This window comes from Anser brachyrhynchus (genome assembly GCF_964034855.1).
Source record: "Anser brachyrhynchus genome assembly, chromosome: Z".
Taxonomy (NCBI): domain Eukaryota; kingdom Metazoa; phylum Chordata; class Aves; order Anseriformes; family Anatidae; genus Anser; species Anser brachyrhynchus.
In genome coordinates, this window is record NC_137697.1 from 44,407,662 (window position 1) to 44,432,050 (window position 24,389).

General features: G+C 43.0%; 1 protein-coding gene across 1 annotated transcript; it reads right to left on the minus strand.

The window, feature by feature from the left end:
• Window positions 1–3,294: 3,294 nt before the first annotated feature.
• Window positions 3,295–23,476, minus strand: ISOC1 (isochorismatase domain containing 1). The gene is made up of 5 exons (XM_080575141.1): window positions 23,123–23,476; window positions 9,189–9,308; window positions 8,817–9,020; window positions 8,315–8,431; window positions 3,295–4,779 (listed from the first exon to the last, which is right to left on the minus strand). Exons 1-5 carry the CDS (start codon window positions 23,417–23,419, stop codon window positions 4,633–4,635), a joined length of 885 nt encoding a protein of 294 aa, XP_080431267.1. The 5' UTR covers window positions 23,420–23,476; the 3' UTR covers window positions 3,295–4,632.
• Between the last annotated feature and the right edge of the window lie 913 nt (window positions 23,477–24,389).

Below are 24,389 nucleotides of genomic sequence, written 5' to 3' on the forward strand. Positions count from 1 at the left end.
TTCTCTTAATTTGTTTGCTCAGTCTTCTCTCTTGAGCAGATAAAAAGGATTCATTAAAGCAAAGCCTAATGCTGTCAGTGTCAGGAGAGCTGACAACCCTGGCAGTTTTGGCAAGTCTATTAAGCTGACCTAAGCATGCTAATATTTAATAAATTACTTCTATTCACAGCAGTACTTTGCAAGCATCATTTGCGTATTTCATACATCTACAAGAAACTAAGTTATGCAATTCTAATGAGTAATAAAAAAGCAGACCCCACCTGCTACCTTTATCTTTACATACAGTTCTGTCCTAAAAGAAGCAGCAACAGCATATTATCGCTTGTACCAGAAGCACGTCTTGAGATTACAGAAAGGTCTAACATCAGTTTCGTGACAGTACTCCATTTCAGAGACTATTAGAAAAAAAAAAAGAAGAAAAAAGAAAGTAAGAAAGTAAGAAAGTAAGAAAGTAAGAAAGAAAGAGAGAAAGAGAGAAAGAGAGAAAGAGAGAAAGAGAGAGAGAGAGAGAGAGAGAAAGAAAGAAAGAAAGAAAGAAAAAGAAAGAAAGAAAGAAAGAAAGAAAGAAAGAAAAAGAAAAAAAACGGCACTGGACAATCAAAAACGATTTTTTTTTTAATTTTTTTTTCAAGGATTTCCTGCTATAGCCCTTTTGCAGAACAGATGTTCTGAACCTATCTGAAGAACATCTGTTATACCCATATAGTATAGTTTATCTCCAGTTTATCCAAAGGGAAGAAACAGATTCTACAAATCAGTGACATTTGCTGTCACTGCGATAGCACTTAATATGGTAGAAGATACTCTGAAGAGTGATATTCATAAGTGAAATATATAACAGTACTAGTCAGCACCATCCAAGTAAAAGCTTTTATCCTCCCTAGTAGCATTTGCCATTCTTTAATTGAAACAAGGCTTTTAAAGCAAGAAAGCATTGTACATTCATCTCTTACACAAGAGAACAAATTTGTAGCAGAAGTGTTATCGTTTGATAAAGATCTTGAAAAAAAAAATCTATGAGGCTTCTAAAGAGCTCATTTCAAAAAAGGAAATGATCTTGATTCTTGCCTCCTGAAAGATTAATGCCATTGTTTAGGTAATATAGTAAATACTGGGGTGGGGGAAGGAACCCTACTGTCTGATAGGAAACATAATCAATAAGCAGCATGATTTACTTAACTGTAGATTTACCTGAAAGCTATTGTCAGGCAAGTGCAGAAATGAGGGTGGAGCAGTCCTATCACATCATTTCTCCAGCCATTTGTGATGATCACAGTAACAAAGATTGGCTAGTGACAGCTGATTTTTTATTCATTCTCCATTTTCAGGTTTTACAAAGGGTACTGCTGACCTCACTTGTTTATTCATGCAAAGTTATTTCGGAGGTGGAAAAAAAAATAAAGAACACAGTTCTGTGAATAAACAGGATCATAGTTTTATCATATTTTTAAAGTCAAAACCATACCTGTCCCCAAAAGAAAACACACACACACACACAAAACAAACAAACAAACAAACAAACAACCTCTCATCGTTATAAGGATTAAGTAGACAAAAACTATCACACAAGTTCACATTCTTATATTTTGTATAGAACTTATACACCACTTATTCAAGTGAGGCTAACAACATATCAGGAGCTTCACACAGATGCAGACCACTTAACGAGGAAAATAAAACAGTCTTCTCCATCAAGGATTATATTTCTGCTTCCCCAGGGAAAGAGAAATTACGGTGAAGCCAACTACAGCAGGTAACATGTGTGTTGCTTACTTGTAAGAGTGGTGAAGGCTTCAAATAAAGGATAGCTAGGCACTTAGGTAATGAGGAATCACTGCTTCAAAATCACATCAGAGTACCCCCTAAGCAATTCTCCTGGTTCTTTTATTAACTTAGTTCATCCTTCCATGACAAAACAGTACTTACACTAGGTACCGCAACTATCATTTTGTGAACAGTACAGCTCATTTAAGGATTATATTACAATGAACAAACCAACTCACCCTTTTACACATAAAAAGAAATCATGAAGGTATTGTGTTGAGAAGGGTAGAAAATATAATCAGCTTAACATTCATTTTCTAGGTTTTCATGTCAACATAAATCAAATGCCATTTGCTTCCAGAATTCACAGCAAAAGGTCACTGTTAATCTTCAGAGATGATGTATACCAGAAGCGCTGTTAAAGACAGGCCTTCTTACACAGCTCAGTTTTGGTGTTTTATGGCATGAGATCTTGCACTTGTCAGAGAACAAAAAATACAGTTGAGTAAGAGCATGAAGAAATACCCTCTGTTGAACAAACTTAGTGTAGAAAAAGAAATATGGCAACACTTTTTCTCTTCTTTTCTTTAAACAAATGATCTTAAAATCTTATTTGATGATCCACGTGATGCTGATTAAACCACTCATCTACTGAATGGAACAGAATTCACTTATTCTGCACCTTAAATTCTATCTAAGAGTTTAGTTTTATGTCAAAACACTAGATATTCCTGTGATGCTTCTTTAAGTTTATGGAAAAAACACAAATTGAGGACATTGAAAAAAATATAGTTTGCCACAGAAGACCATGCAAATACCAGAAAAAAAAATAGTAATAGCAAAATCATCACAGAGAATATAAATTTACTTTAAAGATTCTTTTCTAATGTCATCTTGTTATGAACTAATTCCTCTTGTGGTAAAAGCCTTTACAAAGAAAGGACAGTGTGCAAAGGAACTTGTGACATCTGGCCTCCAATTTATGTTTGCATTAAACTGGTAATTTTTTAGAAACAAACCTCTTGAAAAGAAGTGTCTGGCATTGACGAAACTAATGCTGTTCTAAAAAGAAACACTTTTTAAAATTTGTCACTATTCCTTCTATTACTAACTACATATGATCAACACATAACAGTAAAAAAGCAATAAAACCATATTTCATAAGAAATTTATAGTATTTTTGTGCACAGCTGCTGATTTATGTAAGTGGACTTTACACTGCTAGGCAACGTCATTAATATACCAGAAAAGAAGGTTAAAAAGTAGGTCAGTGATATAGGACAATGGTTCTTCAACTTAACTCCCCTCCTCTGCCTCTGACTTGAAGCATAATGTTCATTCCTCAAATTTTGGAGCACTGAATAACACTGTAACATGACACAGAAAGCATGAATTAGACATTATCCATCCTTGATCTTTACACAAAATTCCCATGACATCTATAGAAATTCCACAGCTGCACAAAATAGAATAAGGTCTATGGCAAACAAAGCTTTCAGGATTTTTGCTCTTCAATAAATATCACAAGCATAAGAGAGACAACAAATGTTAACATTTTATTTGATTTGAACATATAAAGGTTGTAACTCTGAAACAATTCTTTTAGAGCCATCTTGTGGGGAAAATAAGCAATTTAAAAACATACATGTACTGTAATTTTCTACCAAAAAGATAAATGTTCAGTATGACATCTTCTAGTATTCATTTAAAAAAATAAATGTCTCACACTGTAAACTTTATATAACATTGTTTAAACTATTGGAACATGAAGGAAGTGCCTTTATGAACAATTGTATGTTAAAAGTTTGGTTTAAGATAGAAAATATATATATCAATAAGTTACAGATGCAATTTTTCTGAATTATGCTTTTAGGCCAGGTTTCATTCAAACTCCACCCAAATGCAGCCTCCAAAAATACGCACAAACCTAGAGAAGCTGAGGTTTGTTTCAAAGCTTGCTTGGCCAAATGAGTAAATCCAATGGAATTACTAAATGTAACCAAAATGGAGTAAAAACAAAATAACTCTAAATACAGTAGTAGATTCAGCAGTCAGAGCTGAAAAGTTTTTGTTCTTTAAATTCTTAACATTGCCAAATTATTTAAAGTTTTGGTAATCTGTTAGTTCTTAATGATTTAAACCAGTTGTTTATAAAGATCTCATTAAATGACAACTTTCTGTATGTGTCTACTTAAACGAAGTACAGGTTTGGCCAGTCAGTTTCAGAATAATTGAAAATTATGACACAAGCTTCAGCTATTGAAAGCAACCAAACATCAGCAGCTGCTTGATCTATGCATCTTGTCTACTAAGTAAAGCATTTAAATTGTATCCTAAAGAACAAATGCACACAGGTATTCCAGATAACTTAGTCCTTTTTAATTTAAGTCCTATTAAAATACTTGATTTAGGTAGAACATTAAAGCATATCACATCACATTTATCCAGCATGTATTTATCTTCTATTAATAAAAAAGTAAAACAGAATATCACAGAATATTTCTACAAAGTGCACAATCAAGAAGTTACACATAAATATGCACTTTTTTGAGCTGTTACAATCAGTGTATAGGATAGACTAGCAGGCACCTCTGTTAATTTGTGTTTGCTTATTTGTTTTTAATAAATATTGAAATCTGACAACAAAAGGGTCCTATGGTACCCAAAGCCTCTGACAGCTGTGACTAAACAAAACATACTGGCACCCAGAAATATAACCAGACAATTTTTGCTAAGGCAAGCACAAGGATGTCAATTTTTAATTTTACACTGCTGCCAAACTTAGTGTGAAAGAAGGTGTACATGTGCACTTACAGCTTCCCATAATATTTAAAGATGACAATGACATTTGCTTCCTCCACATCCTTTTTAAACTTTGGAAAGGAGCCCTGACTCAGGGGCACTCGCCTTAATAAGATTTTGGATTTCTTTGAATTTTGGATGTTCTTTATCAGCTACCAGCTGCAGCAAAATAGCTTCACTAGTAGTAACTATAATTCCAGTACGAGCAAGACGCTGAAATAGAAAAGAACAGAAAGAGACAAATGTGAGATGCTTTGAAGTGTGAGTGAGCATACGCTGTGTAAAAAAGATGGATGGTGTTTTTTAAAAACAGCTCCTATTAACAAGGTATTGCCAATTCAACTGCAGAACTTCTTAACAGTGCCATTTCTAAAACTAGGATGGAAAGTGAATTGTTAGACTTTATTTAGGAAAAAGGCTGCCCTGGGTTACAAATAAGGCTTTGTAGTTGGACTAGATTTTTTTCTCCAAGTCAGATTAATTAAAAAGAAGTCCCACCCCCTCTTCTATTAACACCACTTTTCCCCTATATACTGTTGAGGATAGCTTTCTTCACTTTCATGCAGATTTAAAAGGCCTTGGGAAAAAGAATATAGCTAAATCAGAGCAAAAGGGGTTAAGCAAGAAACATAATTGCAACACTTTCTCTTTCAGGGCTTGTTATATACTAGCATTTTAGCCTTTGGACTACACAGCACAGTCATACTAATAACCCCAGAGACAAGAGAGAGAAGCTCTTCTACAGAACTTATATATCATACTAGTAAAACAGTGGTTGCTTTTAACTGACTTCTCATTATAGCCTAAGTAACTCCCAGCCTAGTTCTGAAAGAATACAGAATAAAAAGAATAGCTGTATAAAAAGCAAAACTGAAAGAGGTCTGCTAGATGTTTTAAGTGTGCTACTAAACAAAGCAATTTTTTGAGTAGTCCAAGCCATGTGACATACTGCAGTTTTTATACTTTTAAGACTTCGGTTGCTGCCCATCTATATAGCAGAGTTATCCCTAAGTAAGGGATGCTCCTACCCACCCCACCCCCTCTACTCCCAATCTTCACAGCAATAGAACAGATGTTTTGGCAGTAAAACTCCTAATGGATCTGTCTTTCCTTCCATCATCCTCTGCCTAGCTGTATGATTCACCAAATCTAGTGCATCTACAAGGTTCTGAATTTACCAAGGGAAGGAAAGAGGCAGGAAATACACAAATAAGTACATTTTCAGTCTGGTTTCTACTGTAATTACTAAAGGAAAGAGATGCTCCAGACTTTCTAGGGCAGACAAAGGTCACTGCTGTTTAGTTCTTCAATTACACAGCACTTGATAAGGAAAAATTATTAATTTAGGGGACCAGTAAAATGTACACGTATTTCTTCAAGGAAAGGAAACGTTTTTAGAAGATTGCCCACCAGACAAAGGAAAGAAACAAGCATGCACTGTGTCTACATCACAAGAAGCCATTAGAATAGATGAAGAGTAAAATTCAGCAGGAACAGATTCAGCTGGCTCAATCTAAGATTAAAAGTGACACAAGGCCTCTTCTGCAGATAGGGCAGAGATCAAGAACAGCCACAACCTTTACCAGCTGGGTTGGATTATTTTAATAATGGAAAATTTGAACTTCTTGAATGCAAGGTTTTGCCTGCTCACATTCTTAAGCACACAACAGAAGCAGACAGAAAAACTATTTAGTGGTGTTCAGGCAGACATGAAGCTTTGGCTATCAGTTAATTCCAACTGCATTTCCTAATACATCTGTTCAAATATTCATATATTCTTCACCAGCACCATCAAAACACATGATACAGGAGGGGAAACGTGAAGAAGTAAAGGGATATGTGAGACCAAGCAGGATTTATTTGAGGTTGCTGAGGAATTTAGTTGGAATAATGGCAAGATCATTCTTTACCATCTGTGAAAGGTCACTGTGAACAGAAGAGGGCTCTCTTACTGGGAAAAGGCAAATGTTACCCTCATCTTCACAGAAAGGAAGAAGAAGGATCCAACAAACCTGGATCAATGAACCTTACCTCGGCCCATCAGGTATAGAGAAAGTTCTCATGAAAGACAACGTAAGGCTCACCAACTAAAAGACTGTGACCAGGAACTGTCAGCTGTACGTTGAGACTAAAGCAGAATTATCCAGTACTTTGGTATTTTACCGATTTTCTTAAGAAACACATTGCCATGGTTAATCAGGATCACTGACACTCCCACCATGTGACTGTTTCTCCTGGTCTCCCATTCCCTGATGTGCCCAGCTCATGCCTTTTCTAGCCCACAGCCCTCAGTGCCATTTTTAACAGAGGTTCTATGGCACAAAAATAAGACAGAGTTGGCTGGGGCAGCCATAGAGAAGGAGGAGGAGTTATCACTATGCAACTTGATGGCTCATCACAGCAAGCCAGAAAACACTCCATGAATCATATTTTAGCACTGACTGCTTTGTGGACCACAGCAAAACATTTTCTTTGTACTTTGTCAGAAATTTTTGAAAATGCATACTAGAAAGTTACCTAAAACTGATCAATTTTTTTACAATTTTTGCAAGTAACTGTACTTTTAAAGTGATCACTACCTTTTTGACTGGAAAGAAAAACAAAGCTAGCTATTCATTACCTCAACCTCTGTTGCACTGAACCAAATTCTATGCTTGCAGACACAGTTTAAGTGATAATCAGATGTACAAAGACATACAAAATAAGGCAAATAGGTTCCAATTTTGGTTTTGTTTATTTTGTCTATGGCCACTACTACAACACCACACTGACTTAAGAAGTCCATGATTTCAGTAGATCTCACACTGTGCATGTCACAATGCAGTACTTTACAGACATTAAGCTTCCACTTCATACAAGTCATGGATTTCATCAACTGCTATAGGCTAGTGATTTCTCTTTAGCCCCTAATTTTCCTATTCATGAAAAAGGAGAAATTAAAACTTCTTCACCTCTGTGAAAAAAGTATAAAATGCTACAGTTATTACTAGCTTCAATTTCCAAATAACTATAAGGGCCCAGGGCAAAAATTGCAATGCTTAATGCATATATCAGTTTTTGACTCACAACAATGATGCCTGTAGGCAAGTTAGAGTACAGCATAGAAGTAGCATTTGCATGAACTTGCTACCACATAGTTGTACCTGCTTTGAAATTTTTGTGTTACATTTATCTCCACTTTCTCAACATAAATGTTAAGGTACTAAATGTTAACATAAATGTCTGACTAAGCTCTTAAAAAAAAAAAAAAAGAAAAAGAAAAGTCTGCTATAATTACAGAGTCTTGAGATTAAGCTTTAATTTGCACTGATGAGGAAGAACAGAGGGAGGGACAGACAAGAATGACTTTTCAACTTGCTATATCACATTTCATTTCAGGGAATTTCAACATCAGAACAAATACTGTTTGGAAAGACGAAAACAAAAGCTCTGTAGTACTCTGCTGTAGACATAACACTCCTTAACAAAATATCAAAAAATGCTAATGGTTAGATAGGGTAACTTAACCTGCAAAAACCAATCACTTTTTTAATCCTAATGTCCTAAACTGGGTTCTACATATTAAATCATGACTTAGGGAGGAAAAATAAAAAGCTATTCTTTCTGTACTGTGGAAGCTATTGTGAGAATCACAGCATTCTCCTCTTCTTAAGTCTTCATTTGTCCAGTGGTTACTGTCCTGAGAAATTCCTTGTTAGCAAATGCAGAAATTAGCATATAGACCCAAGGGGTAGAAAACCTTAATTACCTCAAGAGCAAACATTCTGTCCATCATACTTCTTGATGAGGTGGCATCAGCTACAATATGAACTTCCAGACCTCTGCCAATTAATTCCAATGCTGTTTGCTGGATGCAGACATGAGTCTACAGGGGAGAAAATGAAGGCCAAAAAAAAAATGAATAAATCATTACTGCAAAACATGAGTAGCACAATGCCAAGTTAAAGTACATAATTAATCAGGGTTCAAACACGTACTTTTCTAAGCATTACAATAATAGGGAACTCAATGTGGGTTTTAAAATGCCAGCTAAGTTTGAGACAAGAGACTGTAGCTTAAAAATATCTCATTTCAAATTTTATGAGAAAGTATCAAAGAAAAAGAGCATACAAATAATTTAATCTGTAGAAGATATCTGAACTGTAAGTTCTAAGAAATATAAACTGACCTTTTTTAATTACAGAAAGCAATGATAATTTGTTGGCCAACAGATAATATCAATAAAACTGCAAGAATGGCAAGGCACGTACTTCCACTCCAAACAGCACAACACTGCGGACTCCAGGAATCTCTGCTAATGCTGCTTCAACTTCTGGCAACACCATTGAAAATTTTGTTTTAGGAAGCACAAGTTTTGCTCCTGTTAAATCAATTTCTTGTACAGTGCTGCCAAGACCTTTGGGGTACTGTTCAGTTACAATGACTGGAATTCCTAAGAGCCGTGCACCTTGGAGCTGTAAGAGGAATGGGGAGGAAAGTGTACAAAAATAAATTATTAAAGAATGGTAATAGTAAAGATATTGTTATTATTTGAAACTGAATAATCAGTAAGCTAGCTATATATAATAATTTACATTTGTGATCAAAATGTATTACAATGAAAAAGCAATCAACGAACATACCAGTCGTTGACCTACACTGATGATATCACCAAAGTATTTGATGGCAGGCCGGAATCTCTCCTGCATATCACAACAAAAAAACACAGTGCTTGAGGGTGTCAAGTTGCCCAAAGTCGTCATCTGAAAAACAAAATCATATTTTTAATGTCAGTGAGGACCTTTCCCAAAGAGCAGTAGAACAAGAAAGAGTCTGGAAAACTTCCGTCATGGCACCTGCAAGAGCACAGGGCACTTGAGCACCAAGGGACCTTGGAGCACTGGGGGACCTTGGAGCACCAAGGGGCCTGGAAGCACCATGGGACCTTGCCCATTCCTCATGCAGTGCTTCTTTGCTGTAGTCGGAGCATTATGGCCTTGCAAAATCCCATTGCTATGAGCAGGTAGCCATGGGATCTGGCCCTGTGCTCCTGCCAGCCTCTCTGTGTCGATTTGATCACTGTTGAGACCAGCTGACTGGCCTTGATGAACCTCATTCCCCTCATTCAAGTACTATGGCATTTGGTCCTCTGCTCATACAGGGCATCTTTCCCAGAGCACAGTGCCATGCTGCCTGGACCTCTGGTCCTGCAGGGGACTTTCTCATCTCTCAAGCCCCATGACTCCTGGCTGCATGGCTTTGCAGGGCTTCCTTTCCCTGTCTCAGGTGCCATGGCACCTGGCCCTCTGTCCTTGCAATTCAAGCCCCATGGGCCTTTGTCCCTGGAAAGGGCTTCCTTTCCTTCACTTGAGGACCATGGGGCCTGGCCCTACAGACCTCTTTCCCCTGCTAAGGGCTATGGGACCTGTCCCTCAGCAGCAGGTGCATGGCCCTGCAACCTAGTTTGAAATCCATGGAGTGGGGATTTGTGCTCTTGCAGGGCCTCTGCGCCCTGATTCAGGCATCTTGAAGCCTTGGAGACCATGGGGCCCAAACCACTAGCGCTTCTTTGCCACTGCTAGGGCACAATGGCCCTGCACGGCCCCTTTTGTGTGAGCAGGTGCCAATGGACACTCTTGCTGAATGGACTTGGAGATGTCTGATGTGGCTAGGGTGACTTGATGGTGCTCTGGAAAGACCTGGCCAGGGTTGCAGTGACTGGTGGATAACACCGATGTTGAGAAGACAAACCCTTTGTGGGACAGAGTGGTAAGTAACATTGTGCTAGACATAGACGCATGTGCTGGGGCCAGAGCGCTGCCAGAGCGAGCGCTGCGGGGCAGGACGGCCCATTGTGATGGCGCCGAATGATTCACTGTGAGAGCCTGGAGCGACGGATTGTGACTGCATGGCCCTCACTGCTCATATGTGTGCGCAGAGTCCCACCCCGCCGGCTAGTGCCCACACTCCAGCTGAGCGTTTACGCGAGGTCTGGAGTGAGGAGCAAGGTTGGCCTTGGTGCTGGTGTCGTGCTCTGGGAGTTGCTGCAGAAGCTCTCAGTGCCCTTCCCAGAGCCACCAGAGATCCTTCTGCAGCCCTGCCTAGTTCGGGCCGTCAGGAGACCCAGGACGAGCGCTCGCAGCAGCAGAGGTGAGTGCTACAGAGACATCTCTCCCTGGGCAGCTGGAAGGGTTTCCTGCTTGAGGGGCCTGCACAACTCTTCCAGCCACCCCCGGCTCAGCCGATGACCATGGCCTCTTCTCTGCCTTTCGCAGCGCGACACCTGCTGCTGCAGCGCCGGTGAGAGGGAGCGGCTCGTCATCGCCAGTTCTCCCCAGCTCACCGCAGCAGGCAGAGAGCATGGCCACGGTGCTGGGCACCCGCTGTCCCATCTGTCTGGACAGCTGGGTGAACCCCAGCTATGCGGTGCCATGCCTCCACCGCTTCTGCTTTGCCTGCATCCAGCGGTGGGCTGAGACCAAGCTCGAGTGCCCCCTGTGCAAGCAGAGGGTGCACTCCATTGTACATTCAGTGACGGCAGACAACAGCTTTGAGGAGCTTGTCATTTCACCACCTGCAGGGACATCAGTCATGGCCCAGCAGCCAGGGAGATCACCCGGACACCATGCCTTCCGACCACAGGCAGCTGGACCAGTGCAAAGGGATCCTGTGGGCAGCCTCCAACCCCATATCTGGGCGTCCCTCTTCCGACGGCATCCAGCTATGCTCCAGCCCCTGCTGCCCTGGCTGCGCCAGGAGCTGGGGCAGCTCTTTCGGAATGACAGAAGGGCAGCCTCTGCAGCGCAACGCCATGTCATCTCCAGACTGCGCTTCTTTGGCCTGAATGAGGCAGCTCTGACGGTGCTACTACGTCCATCCCTGGGAAGACACACTGCTGGCTTCGTGCAGCGGCTCATTGCCACTGCCGTGCAGCGGTGCAGCGGGGAGGCCCAAAACCTGCTGGGTCTGGGGGCCTCCCGTGCTGCCAGAGGACAGGAGGGCAGCCCTGCAGCAGTCCCCAGCCACACTGCCACCTCAGCGGGGACACCAGCTCCCGGACCGGAGCCCTCCCAGGGAACCAACGCAGAAGAGCTCCCCTCCCCAGGTGCCCGGCACCACTGCTGTGCTCCCCCTGAAAGCGCGTGCTGCCCAGCTGCAGGCCTGCAGCTCTGCAGCTGCTCCCAGGGAGAGGCTTCCAGCCTGGGGTGCCCGGGGCCAGCCCGTGCCCATCCCCATCGCCCCAGGCCTGGCCTCCTGCTCACCGCCACCTCTGCCCCCGGGGCTCGAGGCTCTGCCCTCCCGCCAGCCTGCCCTGCTGGCTGTGGCCTGGCGATGATGCCGTCGAGACAGCTCCTTCTGCACAGAGTGCGCCTTGGTGCTGCTGCTCTCTGTAGAAAGCTGGGCTTGTGCCCTGCTGAGACAGGAACCCCAAGCAGTTCAACAAGGGGGAGGACAAAGGCAGGCACATGCTGGGGGCTGCCCAGCTCAAAAACAGCTTTGCCAAGGACTTGGGGGTCCTGGCGTACAACAAATCGTATGTAAGTCAATAATGAGCCCCTGCGACAAAGTTGTCCAATTGTACCCTGGGCTGCGTTAGGAATGTTGCCAGGAGGACAAGAGAAATGATCCCTTCCCTGTTCTCAGCACTGCTGGCTACACCTCGCCAGTGTGTCCAGTTTGGGGCTCCCCTGTCAAGAGAGATGTGGGCACACTGAAGAGAGTCCAATGCATGGCCACAAAGAAGAAGGAACTGAAGCATCTCTCTTCTGAGAAAAAGCTAAGACAGCTGGGACTGCTCAGCCTGGAGAAGAGGAAACTTTTATGAAGATCTTAACAATGTCTATAAATACCTGAAGGGGGTAAAAAGTGAATGGCACCAGGCTCTCTTCAGTGGTGCTCAGTAACAGGACAAGAAACAATGGGCACAAACTGAAACGTGAGGTTCCCTCTGAACATCAACAAACTCTGTTTTACTGGGATGTTGCCCTGAAAGGTAGTGCTGTCTCCCTCCTTGGAGATACTCAAAAGCTGTCTGGACGTGGTCCTGGTTGCGCAGGACTGTGGCCGTGAGTGACAAGACGGATTGGACCAGACTAACTCCAGAGGTCCCTGCCCCCCTCAGCCATTCTGTGATTCTGCAATGCAGGTGACATCTTGCAAGGCTGTCCATTTCCCCCACCCTCCCAGACAAACATGATTTCCATCCACGACTGCCCCAAGGCAGAGCACTGGGGAATGGGGCAGGCAGGCTGGTATTAAGAAAAGAATGGTCAGCTTGGCTGCAGGCCTCCAAGAGCCTCAAGAGTTCAGTTTCCACCAAGTGAAGGCCTCTCCAGGTGCATTCACATGGGCAGACCAGGTCCTCCTCCATGTCTTTCAGATGCTGCTTGCTACTGGCATTCGCAAAACTGGAGGCACAAGGCGCACCCAGCACACAAAGACAGGCAGAGGGAACTGGCTCTCTGCATCTGGGGGAGGAAGCATCTCGTGGCTCTTGGTAGCTGCTGTTGCACAGTAAAGGAGATAGATGAGGGAGGCACGTCCTGTTGTCTGCACTCTCCCAGAAAGAAACCTTCCTTAAGGACCCCTTAAAGGGGCCCTGCACGGCCCCTTTTGTGTGAGCAGGTGGCAATGGCGCCTGCTTTGGCTGCCATAGGACCTGGCTCCTGCACTCACAAGACACCAGAATGAGGACTAGGAAGCCCAGCAAGAGCCACTGGCCAGCCCCCACGGTGCTCAGCCCGGGGAATGCGGCATGGGGAGAGGCCCCACAGCTGCCAGCTCAGGGCCGAGAGGCACTGCAAGAGTAGTGGGAGATGATCACGCTGTTGCCCTCCAGTACGGCTATTCTGCCCGCTCTTCTGGATCCAGCCATGGCACTGGCACTTCTTCCCCACTTGGATGAGATCCTCTTGAGCAAGTGGGTACCCTCACACCCCAGCACCCCTCACCACCACCACCTCCTCCTCTTTGTGTGCTCTCTGCAAGACTTTTCCCAGCACAGCTCCTCCCTGCTGCAAGTGAGTTCTGCAAAACAGGCAACACATCTTCTCCATGCTCACCAGCGCTCCCTACCCTCTTCTGACACACAGCTCCATACCACTTCTCCAGCCAATCCAACCAAGCAAAGAAAGGGGAGAGACAGCAGGTCACTGCTGGTTTTGGCACCAACAGCTGCTGGAGGGTCCTACATTGAGACCCAGGTACCAATGTCAGAGCCACATCTGACCCTGCGGGCCCCAGACGCACAGCAGGAACCTGGGGAAAAGCTGAGATGGGTGAAGCTCTGCAGCCAATGGAGCCTTTGAAACAGTTACTTCTGGAATTTCTTGCATATTTGGAAACCTTTGCTGGATTTCACACTGGCAATGCTGTATCTTCCTGGACCTCCCCATGAGTCCCTTCATGGGCTTGTGACACTTGTGCCCTGGGTTGGGCCCACGCAGGTTTCAAAAACCTCCAAGTTCTGGGATGCCAACACCTTGCTGGACAACCCACTGTGGTGTCTTGTGAGCTTCACAGAACTTTTTGTTATTTCCTTATCTCCAGCCTGAACCTCTCCAGTCCCTGCTGATGCCGCTTGCCTCTGCTCCTGCCGCAAGGCACTACTGGGAAGAGCCTGTCCCCATCCCTGTCATCCCTTCCCACAGGCACCTGGCTGTAAGCTGCACCTAAGCGTTCCCTGGTCCATGCTGAGCCAGCCCCGGCCCCACACACCCTCCTCACAGGGCGAGTGCTCCAGCCCCACTGCATCAGTGGCCTCTTCTGAACTCCTCTGGCTTGTTTATGTCTCTCCCGCCCAGGACCCCAAAGAGGATGGGTGCTAAGCAGAGCAGATCATCCTTGCTCCCCCCAGATAGGGTTGAAAGACACAAGAAAACCCCCAAGAACAAGTCAAGGGCTGCCTTTGGCTTGTCATGGGAAGAACCATGGCAACCCAGAAAGGGTTTGGATGCCCCATCTCTGCAGGCGTTCAAAGCCAGGCTGGACAGGGCCCTGGCAAACATGATCTAGTGGGTGGCATCCCTGCCTACGGCAGGGGGGTTGAAACTAGATGATGTTTAGATATTAGATGAAACCTTCCTTAATGACCAGTGCTGGGTAGAAAAGCTGTCTCAAAAAAAAAAAAAAAAAAAAAAAAAAAAGAGAAGAGAGCTGAAGTCCTCCTGGTGTTTGCTTGTGCTACAAATCCATGGCCCCCCAAGCAGGTGATGCTGCAGGACACAAAGCCCCACGTGGCCAAGTGCCCTGAATGGAGCACCACAGGGCCTGGCCAATTGCAGTTGCAGGGCTTCCTTCCCTTCATTTGATGTCCGTGGGTCTTGGCTTAATGGACTTGTAAAGGGCATCTTTATGCTGCTTTAAGTGTCACTGAGACTGGCCACTTGGGCTTGTGGGCACTCTATTCCCTCCCAGAGTCAACTGCCATGCATGCTCATGGGCAATAGCCTGCAGGGTCTGCAAGTCTTGCTCAAAGCAAAGTGGAGTCCTTGCCCTCCACTCTCACAGGACCTCCTTCTTCTCGCTGCCAGATCAGCAACCATGGGATGGGGCCTGGCCTTCTGCTCTTGCACAGCCTACCTTGATTTGAGCATCCTGGGTCTTGGCCCTCCACTTTTCAGGGGTAAGACTTATGCTACTTCAAGTTTTCAAGTTAGATTCAAGTTACTTTGAGCCAAAATATAAGGAAAAAGGTTTCACAAGTCTGATTTTGTTATGTTTCTGAAACAAAATGAATGGCAGTAATACTGAGAGGCAGTACAGTACAGCCACAAATAGGGAATCAGGATTTTATTAGGTGGGAGACATAAGTCACTTTAAATGTACATGGAAACTTCTGAGCTCTAAAATGGGACAAAGGAGCACACTGCTTACAGTACTGTTAAAAAAAATCTATCAACAAAATTACACTCCTAAAACTTGTATTTGTATCTCCATCTCTTAAAACTGATGCAAAATCAGAATGAGTTAAAGACCTTCACTTTATACATGATTTAAATAGTGCACATACACACGGCTTCATTGTGTAGTCAGTTTCTTTTGTCTATGAGATCTTGTAGCACAAAGCTGATGAAAGTCCAAAGGCTAAAATGAAAGCAGAGAAGCTTGTCTGCATTACTACCAGAAACTGACTGCATATTAATGATGAAAATAATCTCCCAGAGTTTCCCTTGAGGACACCAGAGCGTAGTGGAAGGGGGGCTAAGAAAAAGAAAAAAGAAATCGTAGATAGCATTTTCACACAGTTTGAAAGAGTGCTTTTTATTTGAATGAAATTGCTTGCATTACCTGCAGAAGCAAAAGATAAGGCTCCAGCTACAGACTACAGGAAAAGAAAGGAACTACGCACTATTGGTAGTTATAAGGCAACTCAAGAGAAATTACTTCCATTCAAAAGCTTTTCCGCAGACTGATAAATCAAATTGAATAAACTCCTCCTGGCAAGCACCCATTAATTTTCTACACTTCATTTTCTGCAAACTGAGGTTGAGGTATTTTAAACAAAACTAAAATTACAAAAATCAGTAAAATATTTTATTTTGGAAGAACAGGGAATCAGGAAGCCTTACATATTAGTCCCAAATTTTTCACTGATTTATCTCACGTCTCTTAAGTCACTTTTGATCTCAATTTCCAAGACTAAAAAAAAAAAAGTACAGCAGCAGCCAAGCTCACACATATGAAATGGCCTGTTCAAATTACTGTGAAAAGTACTTGTGTGTTGTACTGTAAACAGCAAATTCCCACACCTCTCAGATTCAGTATGCCACTACTCTCAAAATGTCAAATGTCTGTAACTGTCATTCCTCTAACTCTTACCCACGAAATGGCAACGCCATTACCACAAGCAGTTATGAACACAAATTCAGTAATAACTGCAGAGCAGATGCCCTAACACCAGACCCACAGATGCCATGGGAAGATGGAAACGCATCACAAAAGACATCAGGGAAATCTTTTTTCCGCAGGAGGGCACAGCAGCACATAAACAGGTTACTGCAGGTGGTAGGATCATGGATGTTTTCAGCAGTCAGTAAGGCAAAATAATAGCTGATTTGGTCAAGTGCTGGCTTTGCACATGAGTTAGGGAAAGCAGCCTCCAGAAATCTCTCCCAAATTCTTCTGCAATTCTACACCATGTAGTAAATGAGGCCTGGGACCAAGAATGTTTGAAAATAGAAGTAAATATTGAGTAACTGTCTCGTTCTTGAACACTGTCCCTCTACATACTTGCACAATACAGAAGTCACTTGGCAAGTACTAAAGTACAACTGAACACAGTGAACACTTGTAACCCATTCTAACTCTGGCCCTTACTAGCAAGGGACCATTCAACCGTGACATTTAGCTTCCCTACTGCTCAGCAGAGTAACTGGAATTTAAAATGCTTATCAGTGTGTCTCCTACTCCAAAAACGTATCATTTTGTCTCAGCATTTATATGACAAGCAACGATCATTATTTTCTCCTACAAATCTATTCACCACTTTAAAAATTTTAAGATCACTTTCAACTAGGCAAATCATCATGGGATTTTAGACTGATCTACATGGAGTTAATCTGCTGCCTTACCGAACACCTTCCTATGCCAGGGCAACAGACGACACTAGCTTCCTCAGCAGATGAACAAAAATAAGTATAAAAGAAAAGTCAGAAAGAAGTTGAAGAGTCTATCCTTATGGAAGGATCAACTGCACCAAAATTTTCTTTGCAAAGACCTACCTGGTCTGACACGTGTAAACAAACAAACAACCAAAAGTGATACACAATTTATACAACTCCTACACAATCCATCCCACAGCTCTATCTTTACCTTCATCTTTTTCCTCACCAGGTGGCACTTGTTGCCACTCAAGAGCATTATTTCCAGTTCTGTCCATGGTGGATTTGAAAAAACAACTGCATTACCTTCCTCCTTCATATGTACAGTTATGTACAAACATCTATTACCACACCTCAAGACTCAGATCAGGTCTCAGTTTAGTTGTTTTTTTTCCCCGTACTCTAAAACGTATCTAATGTTCTCAGTCCTTCCTCCTACTACTGTAATAATTTTCATTGCTCTCCTTGAGGGCCTTTTCCAGCTACAGTCTACAGTGAGGCCACGAACACTACTGTAACAGTAGTACTTCTCAGCCCACACTACTTTTCAGTATCAGTAAAGCCTCTGAGAAAATGGATCAATTCACAGGTCTTGTAGGCTCCATTCAGCTTATATTTTCCACTATTCTATTTGCCTTTTATTTTTTTGGGGATTGATGATACTTTGACTCATGAGGTCCGTTTTAACCGCTAAATCATTACCTGAACCCTCCCTCATCTTTTATTTGCATAGTTGATTATTTCTACCTTAGTGTAATACTTTATTCTTTCCCCTTTGAACTGCATTGTATTTCACCTTGTTTCTCCAACTTTTCAGAAAAATGCAGATTTCTATTCTATTTCTCTCAGATGCTTGCATTTCCTCAAGAACAGTATTCATCCAGAGTTACAGTAGTGACTTGCATGCCTGTTTCCAAACAGCCGACTCAGAACAGATTTTATTCTGCCCCATTCATTATTTGTCCCATTTGACAGTAAAGCACTGAAGATAACTGACTGCCTTTCCAGCCAGGGAGTGTCCTTGGCCCAGACTCCCACTAAATCCCATATGTTTATGACAAGCATTACATGGAGCAGAAGCAAAAGCCTTCTGCTTTTGCTTTCCTTTATTATCAATTTGGTTTAATATGATTTAATTTCTGTACTTCAGTTTAATATCAGGGACATTAAAACAAAGTTGTGTTGACAGTATATATTTGCTACATAAAAACTTTTGCAAAATCTAACACAATTCTTAAATTCACTCTCGTATTTATTTTCTACTAATTTCTATTTTCTATTAACTTGCAATCTGCAACAATCTGTGGGTTGCAGAACAAGAAATGGTAAGAAGTAGATGGTGAGATCAAAACCAATACTTGCTTGTTTTCCTCAGAAGAGGAGATTTGAAAAGACAAAGAGCTTCAAGAAGTAGAAAGGCAGGCTGGACAAGCCAAGAATGGTTTTCCACTGCAGCCACACAGTCTCTGTCAAAATCCACCCCAAGCAGGAATCTGCTCAGCTACAATACCATTAAACAGCTTATTTATTTATTTATTTATTTATTTATTTTGTATCAGCTGAAGTTCCCCTAAGCTGTATGCAAGATTTTGCACTTGTTTTGTTTCACTCCTCCTAGTTAAGTTATCAGGACTTTCTTCCTTCCAGCTGGAAGTTATCCACAGCAAAACAAGAATAGGTATGTCAGATGGCAACGTAACCTGATGCAGTTCTTTTACCCAGCTAGAGAAATCATCTCTAGGACCTTATCCAGACCAGGATTTAAAGGTATGTTGCCAGGAGTTACATACAGCTTTAAATCCTACTCTAGAAAAGGCCCAGGTGAGAAAGGACAGGTGTTTTTTCACATCTATTTAATCTCTGCTGATCATTATTAATCATACAAAGTGTGACTGTGATGAAGGACTGTAATTACAGAATCAACTTGACAAAAATATTCATGTATACTAGCTCTTTATCTGTACTTTCCCTATCGGACTTCAGGGAACCATTACACAAAAAGTGCAATTTTCTCCCAGCATTTGTTATGGATGAGAAGTGAAGCAGAGAGTGTCCCATGTGACATCACTTATAAACGTCTTGCCAAGGTTATGTGCTAGTAGGGCAGAACAGAGGACCTTGCAGATACAGTATTTCAAAAGTTGCATAGAAAGACAATGAAAAGAAGTTGAGTATCATATTTTCAGATCCTTTGTTTTTAAAAGGAAATCTGTAAGATTCAGTTTTACTTTGTTGTTTATCTTTCAAAGGGAAAACAAACTGAAGAAATTCATCTGCATGTAGTTCAGTGGAAAAATTAGTTGTAAGTATCTCAGTTTGTGATTATATTTATTTTATGTTAAGCCGAAGTGCATTCTTTTATATGCAATTCAATACTTAAAAGTAAAGATTTATCTAGATAAGCACATCACGTCCATATAATTAAGGTAGTATGAAATTATTGATAAAAATCTGAAGTGATCAAAATGCCTGCTGTGGATTAATGATACACAAACAAAAGTGTCTCAATTAGAAGAAACTTTTTTTTTTTTTTTTTAGGAACATTTGGAACTGAGGAGCTTTCTTCCACCTCAAAATACTGTTTCTTAATTGCAGTAGTAACAGAATTTAAAACTGCACTATTTAAAAGTTTAAAGTAAAAATAATTCCTCTCACCTGACTCACATACTGTAATCTATAGTTTGGTCAGGATTTTCCTGGTCTTCAGAAAACGTACTTAGGCTCCTGAGTTAGGGTTCCTTCTATTTCCAAAGCATCTGAATGCTAGACAGATATACTAAATATATATAAATACATTTGTGTATAAATTGCTTTATTTTTATTTACTTTGCATCTCAGCAACAATTAAACATCATTCTCCAAGCTTTTCCACACAAGAAAATATATGCATATCAACATATCTTTCAAAGAGCTTAAAGCAGAGGCCCTTAACGCTCTTATTTCAATAATAATCTTACCCTTTTACCTACAGCATATTAAGGTTACAAGTTTATAGATGTAGAACAAATATTACCAATGAGAAGTCACCTTGAAGTTATGACAGCAACAGCGAACTCCTCTATTACATAGCTATAATGAGCATAGCTGTTTTCTCTTCTGATATTTCCAGTGTTTTTCCTTACTGCTCCTCTTCTCTCTCCAAAGAAGGTTACAACATTTACAGCAAAAACAATAGTTCTAGTAGTACTATTCAGATATATTTACAGTTAGAAAAGGTTAATGCAGTCCTGCACTTTTCCCCAAATATTATAACTATTATTCTGTTAAACGTTTTAAAACATCTAAATTCCATGAAGAGTAACCATCTCCTTTCTGTTAGTCCATCAAGGTGTAAGCGAATACCCTCTTCACCAGTTGGAAGAGGTCAGAGAAGAAGTTCCTCTTTGTTGCAAGTGTATGGTTGAGAAGTTTTTAAGACTAGCAGCCAAGCTGAACAGCTGGCTCTACTGTAACCTCTCCACAACAGTAGATGGAAATTAGAAGTTCAAGTGAGAGTTTTGTGGCAGTACAGCTAAAGAGAACAAATGTAGCTGTAAGAGCACAGTACAAAGGCACAGATATGACTGGAGAAGAAACGTCCAGTAAAAACATCCCTGTACAGATCAAGTCTTATATTGAACTGTGCGGAGTGGCTTTCAGAGGGGAGCATATGGTGATTTCTCAGCGAGATTACTACCTCCCTCAACTGCAGAGACAGGAAATTGAAATAGTCCAGTCAAACATCGTTCAGTGCTGGTATTTCTTGAGATATTGCAATGAAACATATCTTTTCAAAACAGGTCTGCATAGAAGAGGAATCATTACAGACAGGTACACAACCACACCAGGGGTTAAAAAAACATTACAAAATACATGTGCGCATTTAGTTATAGAACACCCCCAAAAAAATACTGAAAATAATATCTAGAAATATGGATTCTAGTATCTCTGAGTCTTAATTTTAAAGCAAATGTCTTTCTGAAAAAGTAAATCAACTCACATCAGTGAGTAAAGGGTATCCCCCTTGAAAGACATGCTCCAAATGGTATTTTTACTGACTATGCTAATTGCAGAGTTGCCAAATCTGTGTTACATATAGCTGCTGAAAAACATCATAAAAATAAAGGCAAACAATAGTGGCACTGTATGAATCAGCACAGGGAAAGAAAGTATAATCTTCCCATCTCTAAATCTCGTGCATCCTGCAGAACCTAAAGTCTTAAAAAGCACAGCTGTGTCTGCATCAGACCAAGTGTTCTCAAAACAAGTGATCTGTGAGCACCTGCCGGTGGCTTAAGGAGAGCTGACTGACATCGCTGATGTCTCCACCTCATTCTCAGCTGCTGAAGCGCATCACAGAGGTGACTAAAATAATATTAAAGTACTATCCTTTTCATATCAACAGTTGGTATTATCAGAATTGTAACAGTACCAGTGAAAGCAGCTAATCAGTTAGACGTTGTATTTACACTGTGGCTCATCCTGAATCCTTGCAGTCAAGTTAAAGCTGCGTAGTTGCACTCCGGGAATGACGTATTCTTCCATGTCCCAATACTGACCTTTTACACCGTGGTGTATGTACTGCCACAAATGCTTGGGTTGCATTTATAGTTTCAGTACAGACAGCCATCTGCAAAAGGGTCTCTGCAGAGCGATGACCTGCATACAGAAGAAACAAAATTCTGACCTGCACTGCTGCTCTTACAGCCTCAGATTACACAAGGTGTTTTTGAAATCCTTACTTGACTTAACACCACTCGTACCGACTCTTTGCAAGTTGGGGAGACTGTCCTTTGCAGTTTCTATGGCTGGACTCCTATCCATTCCATCTCCAACACAGGAAGAAGGAAGGCTTTAAGCTAAATACGATGAATGACAAACGGTAAAATGAATAATGAATGACCAAACAAGATTTTAAATTAGTTAGGTCCTTACTTTTATTTCCATACACAGGGTTAAGGAAAGGAAAAAGGATTTCAAAGGCATCCTTGATATACAGTCTAAGCAAACAGGCCACCTTGAGAGTTTACCAGTTCAAGACACTACGATTAAGCAGAGTTTACAAACACTGTGAATTAGCCTGTTTCTGGAAACAGAGCAAAGACTAGCAATGTTTCAGTGTTTATGACATCATTTTTTCAACTTACGTGTAATTTTGGCTTGCCAAACTAATACTTCTTCGTTACAAATTAGGAAGAATGCTCTGAATAAAAACTATTTTATTTGTAAAAAGGTTGAATCCTTTAACATTGGAAAAAGGAAAAAAGCCATTTTGCTTCGAGTGCCACTACTACACCATGACTGGCACGAATCTCTAGTATGCATAAAGACATCTTAGTATGAAACACACGTACTGTATCTGTCTGGCAGTCTGGTCTCCTGGTTTATGGCCACAAAACTCATGAGTTATGAACCTGTAAATTGTGAAGAGCTCTTTAGGCAAGAAAGGATAAAGAAATCCTAGGGCTGCGAAACCAAGCTCTGGAAAGAGCAACCTTTGAGTTTCCACCTAATAACATTATCGCTACTCAAAGCCGGGCAACTCCAGCTGCCTCTTTTAAAGGAGAAGTGTTTATTATCCCAACCACCGCTCCGCTTCCCTCCCGATGGGTGAAACAAGTTCTCACTCGCCGCACACACGTGGCTGGAGCTCAGACGCCTCCCCAGCCGAGCGAGATTAAAGTTTCCACGCGGAAACGCCGCGGGGCCGGCCGCCCGGGCGGCTCCCTCGGGGCTGTCCCCGGCTCCGTGCTCCGCGGGCACCAACAGCCGCCGCGCCGAGGGCTGGGGCACCCGGACGGCTGTGCTGTGCTGTGCCGTGCCGTGCCGTGCCCCCGGCAGCGCTCCCCCAGCTCCCCGCCGCTCCTCCGCGTCCCCTCCAGCGCCGTGGCGGCCGTCCCCCAGCCCCGGTCCGCAGGGGGCCCCGGGGAGCCTCCCCGGGGCCGGGGGGCGGCGGCAGTACGGGCCGGTCCGCCCACACCTGTGGCGGGTCTCACCTGGATCTGCAGCGGCACCAGGCGCACCTTGCAGCGCTCGCTGACCAGGAAGCCCTTGGGCAGGTCTATGTACTGGCTCCACTCCTCGGCGAAGAGCTGCACCACGAACTTGCGGTGCATGTCGATCTGGTCCCCGTAGAGGCTGAGGAACTTCTGGATCAGCAGCTCGTAGCCGGCGCCGTGCGGCACGGTGGAGGGCCGCGCGAAGACGGAGAAGCAGAAGAGGACGGGCACGGAGCCGCCGCCCGCCGCCGGGCAGCCCCCGCCCGGAGGACCTGCTGCCTCCGCCGCCGCCATCTTCAGGGGCAGCCGAGCCAGCTCGCTGCGGCCCGCTCCTCCTCCTCCTCCTCCTGCCGCCTCCTCCCCTCGGCCAGGCGGGCGGCGCCGGCGGCCCCCAATCCCGGCTGCGGCTCCTCCTCCCCGCCGTGGGGCCCGGCCCGGCCCCGCCGGGCCTCGAGGCAGCAGTGACTGTAGCGGGCTTGAAGGGGCTGTGGGGTGGCCGTGTGGGGCCGCGCTTTTCCTCCGCCTCGCAGCGGCCAGGGACCTGTTGCTGAAGGCCGGGAACGGGTCGGCTCCCTCGGGCTGCCCTCGCCCACCCGTGGCAAGCGGTGGGTGGGTGCGGCACGGCGTGGTGCTGGCAGGCAGGTGGCTCCGGAGCGTCCCACCTGCTCCATGCCGGGCTCTTCAGATCCACGGAGGTGTGAGGAGTATGTAGTGCATCCATCCGCACGTTTTGTCATTTCCAGCTTCTCTGCAAAAGTCCCAGATTAATTAACCTTCTCTCCTTTCTCTCTCTTACCAGGAACTGATCAGCCGCTAGAAATGTTGCCTGCATCTTTGCCATAACTACCAGGTCATCTGTTCCCCCTCAGTGTGCTTGGGGAACAGGCTTCAAGCAGCTCGTGGAAAGAAAATGCTCTGTGTTAATACCACATGGATGTTCTTATGCATTGCCCAATGTAGTGACACCACCATCAAGTTTAATGCCAGTCTGCCTGGCTAAATACCAGCAGTCTGAAGCTCAAAGCTTTACTGATGTCAGAAACCTATAGTTGACGTGTTGAATGCTAATTCACTAGATTCTTTTTTTTTTTTTTTAATACAAAATACATCATTTATATGAATTGATTTAAAAACTACAAGCATAAAGAACCTTTCAGAATTATATATTTACACGCTGATAAACTGACCAGGCACTGGAGCAGCTTGAAGAGATTATTTTACACTCCATCCAAAAAGCAAATGTGCAATGGCTTTTGCACATTAC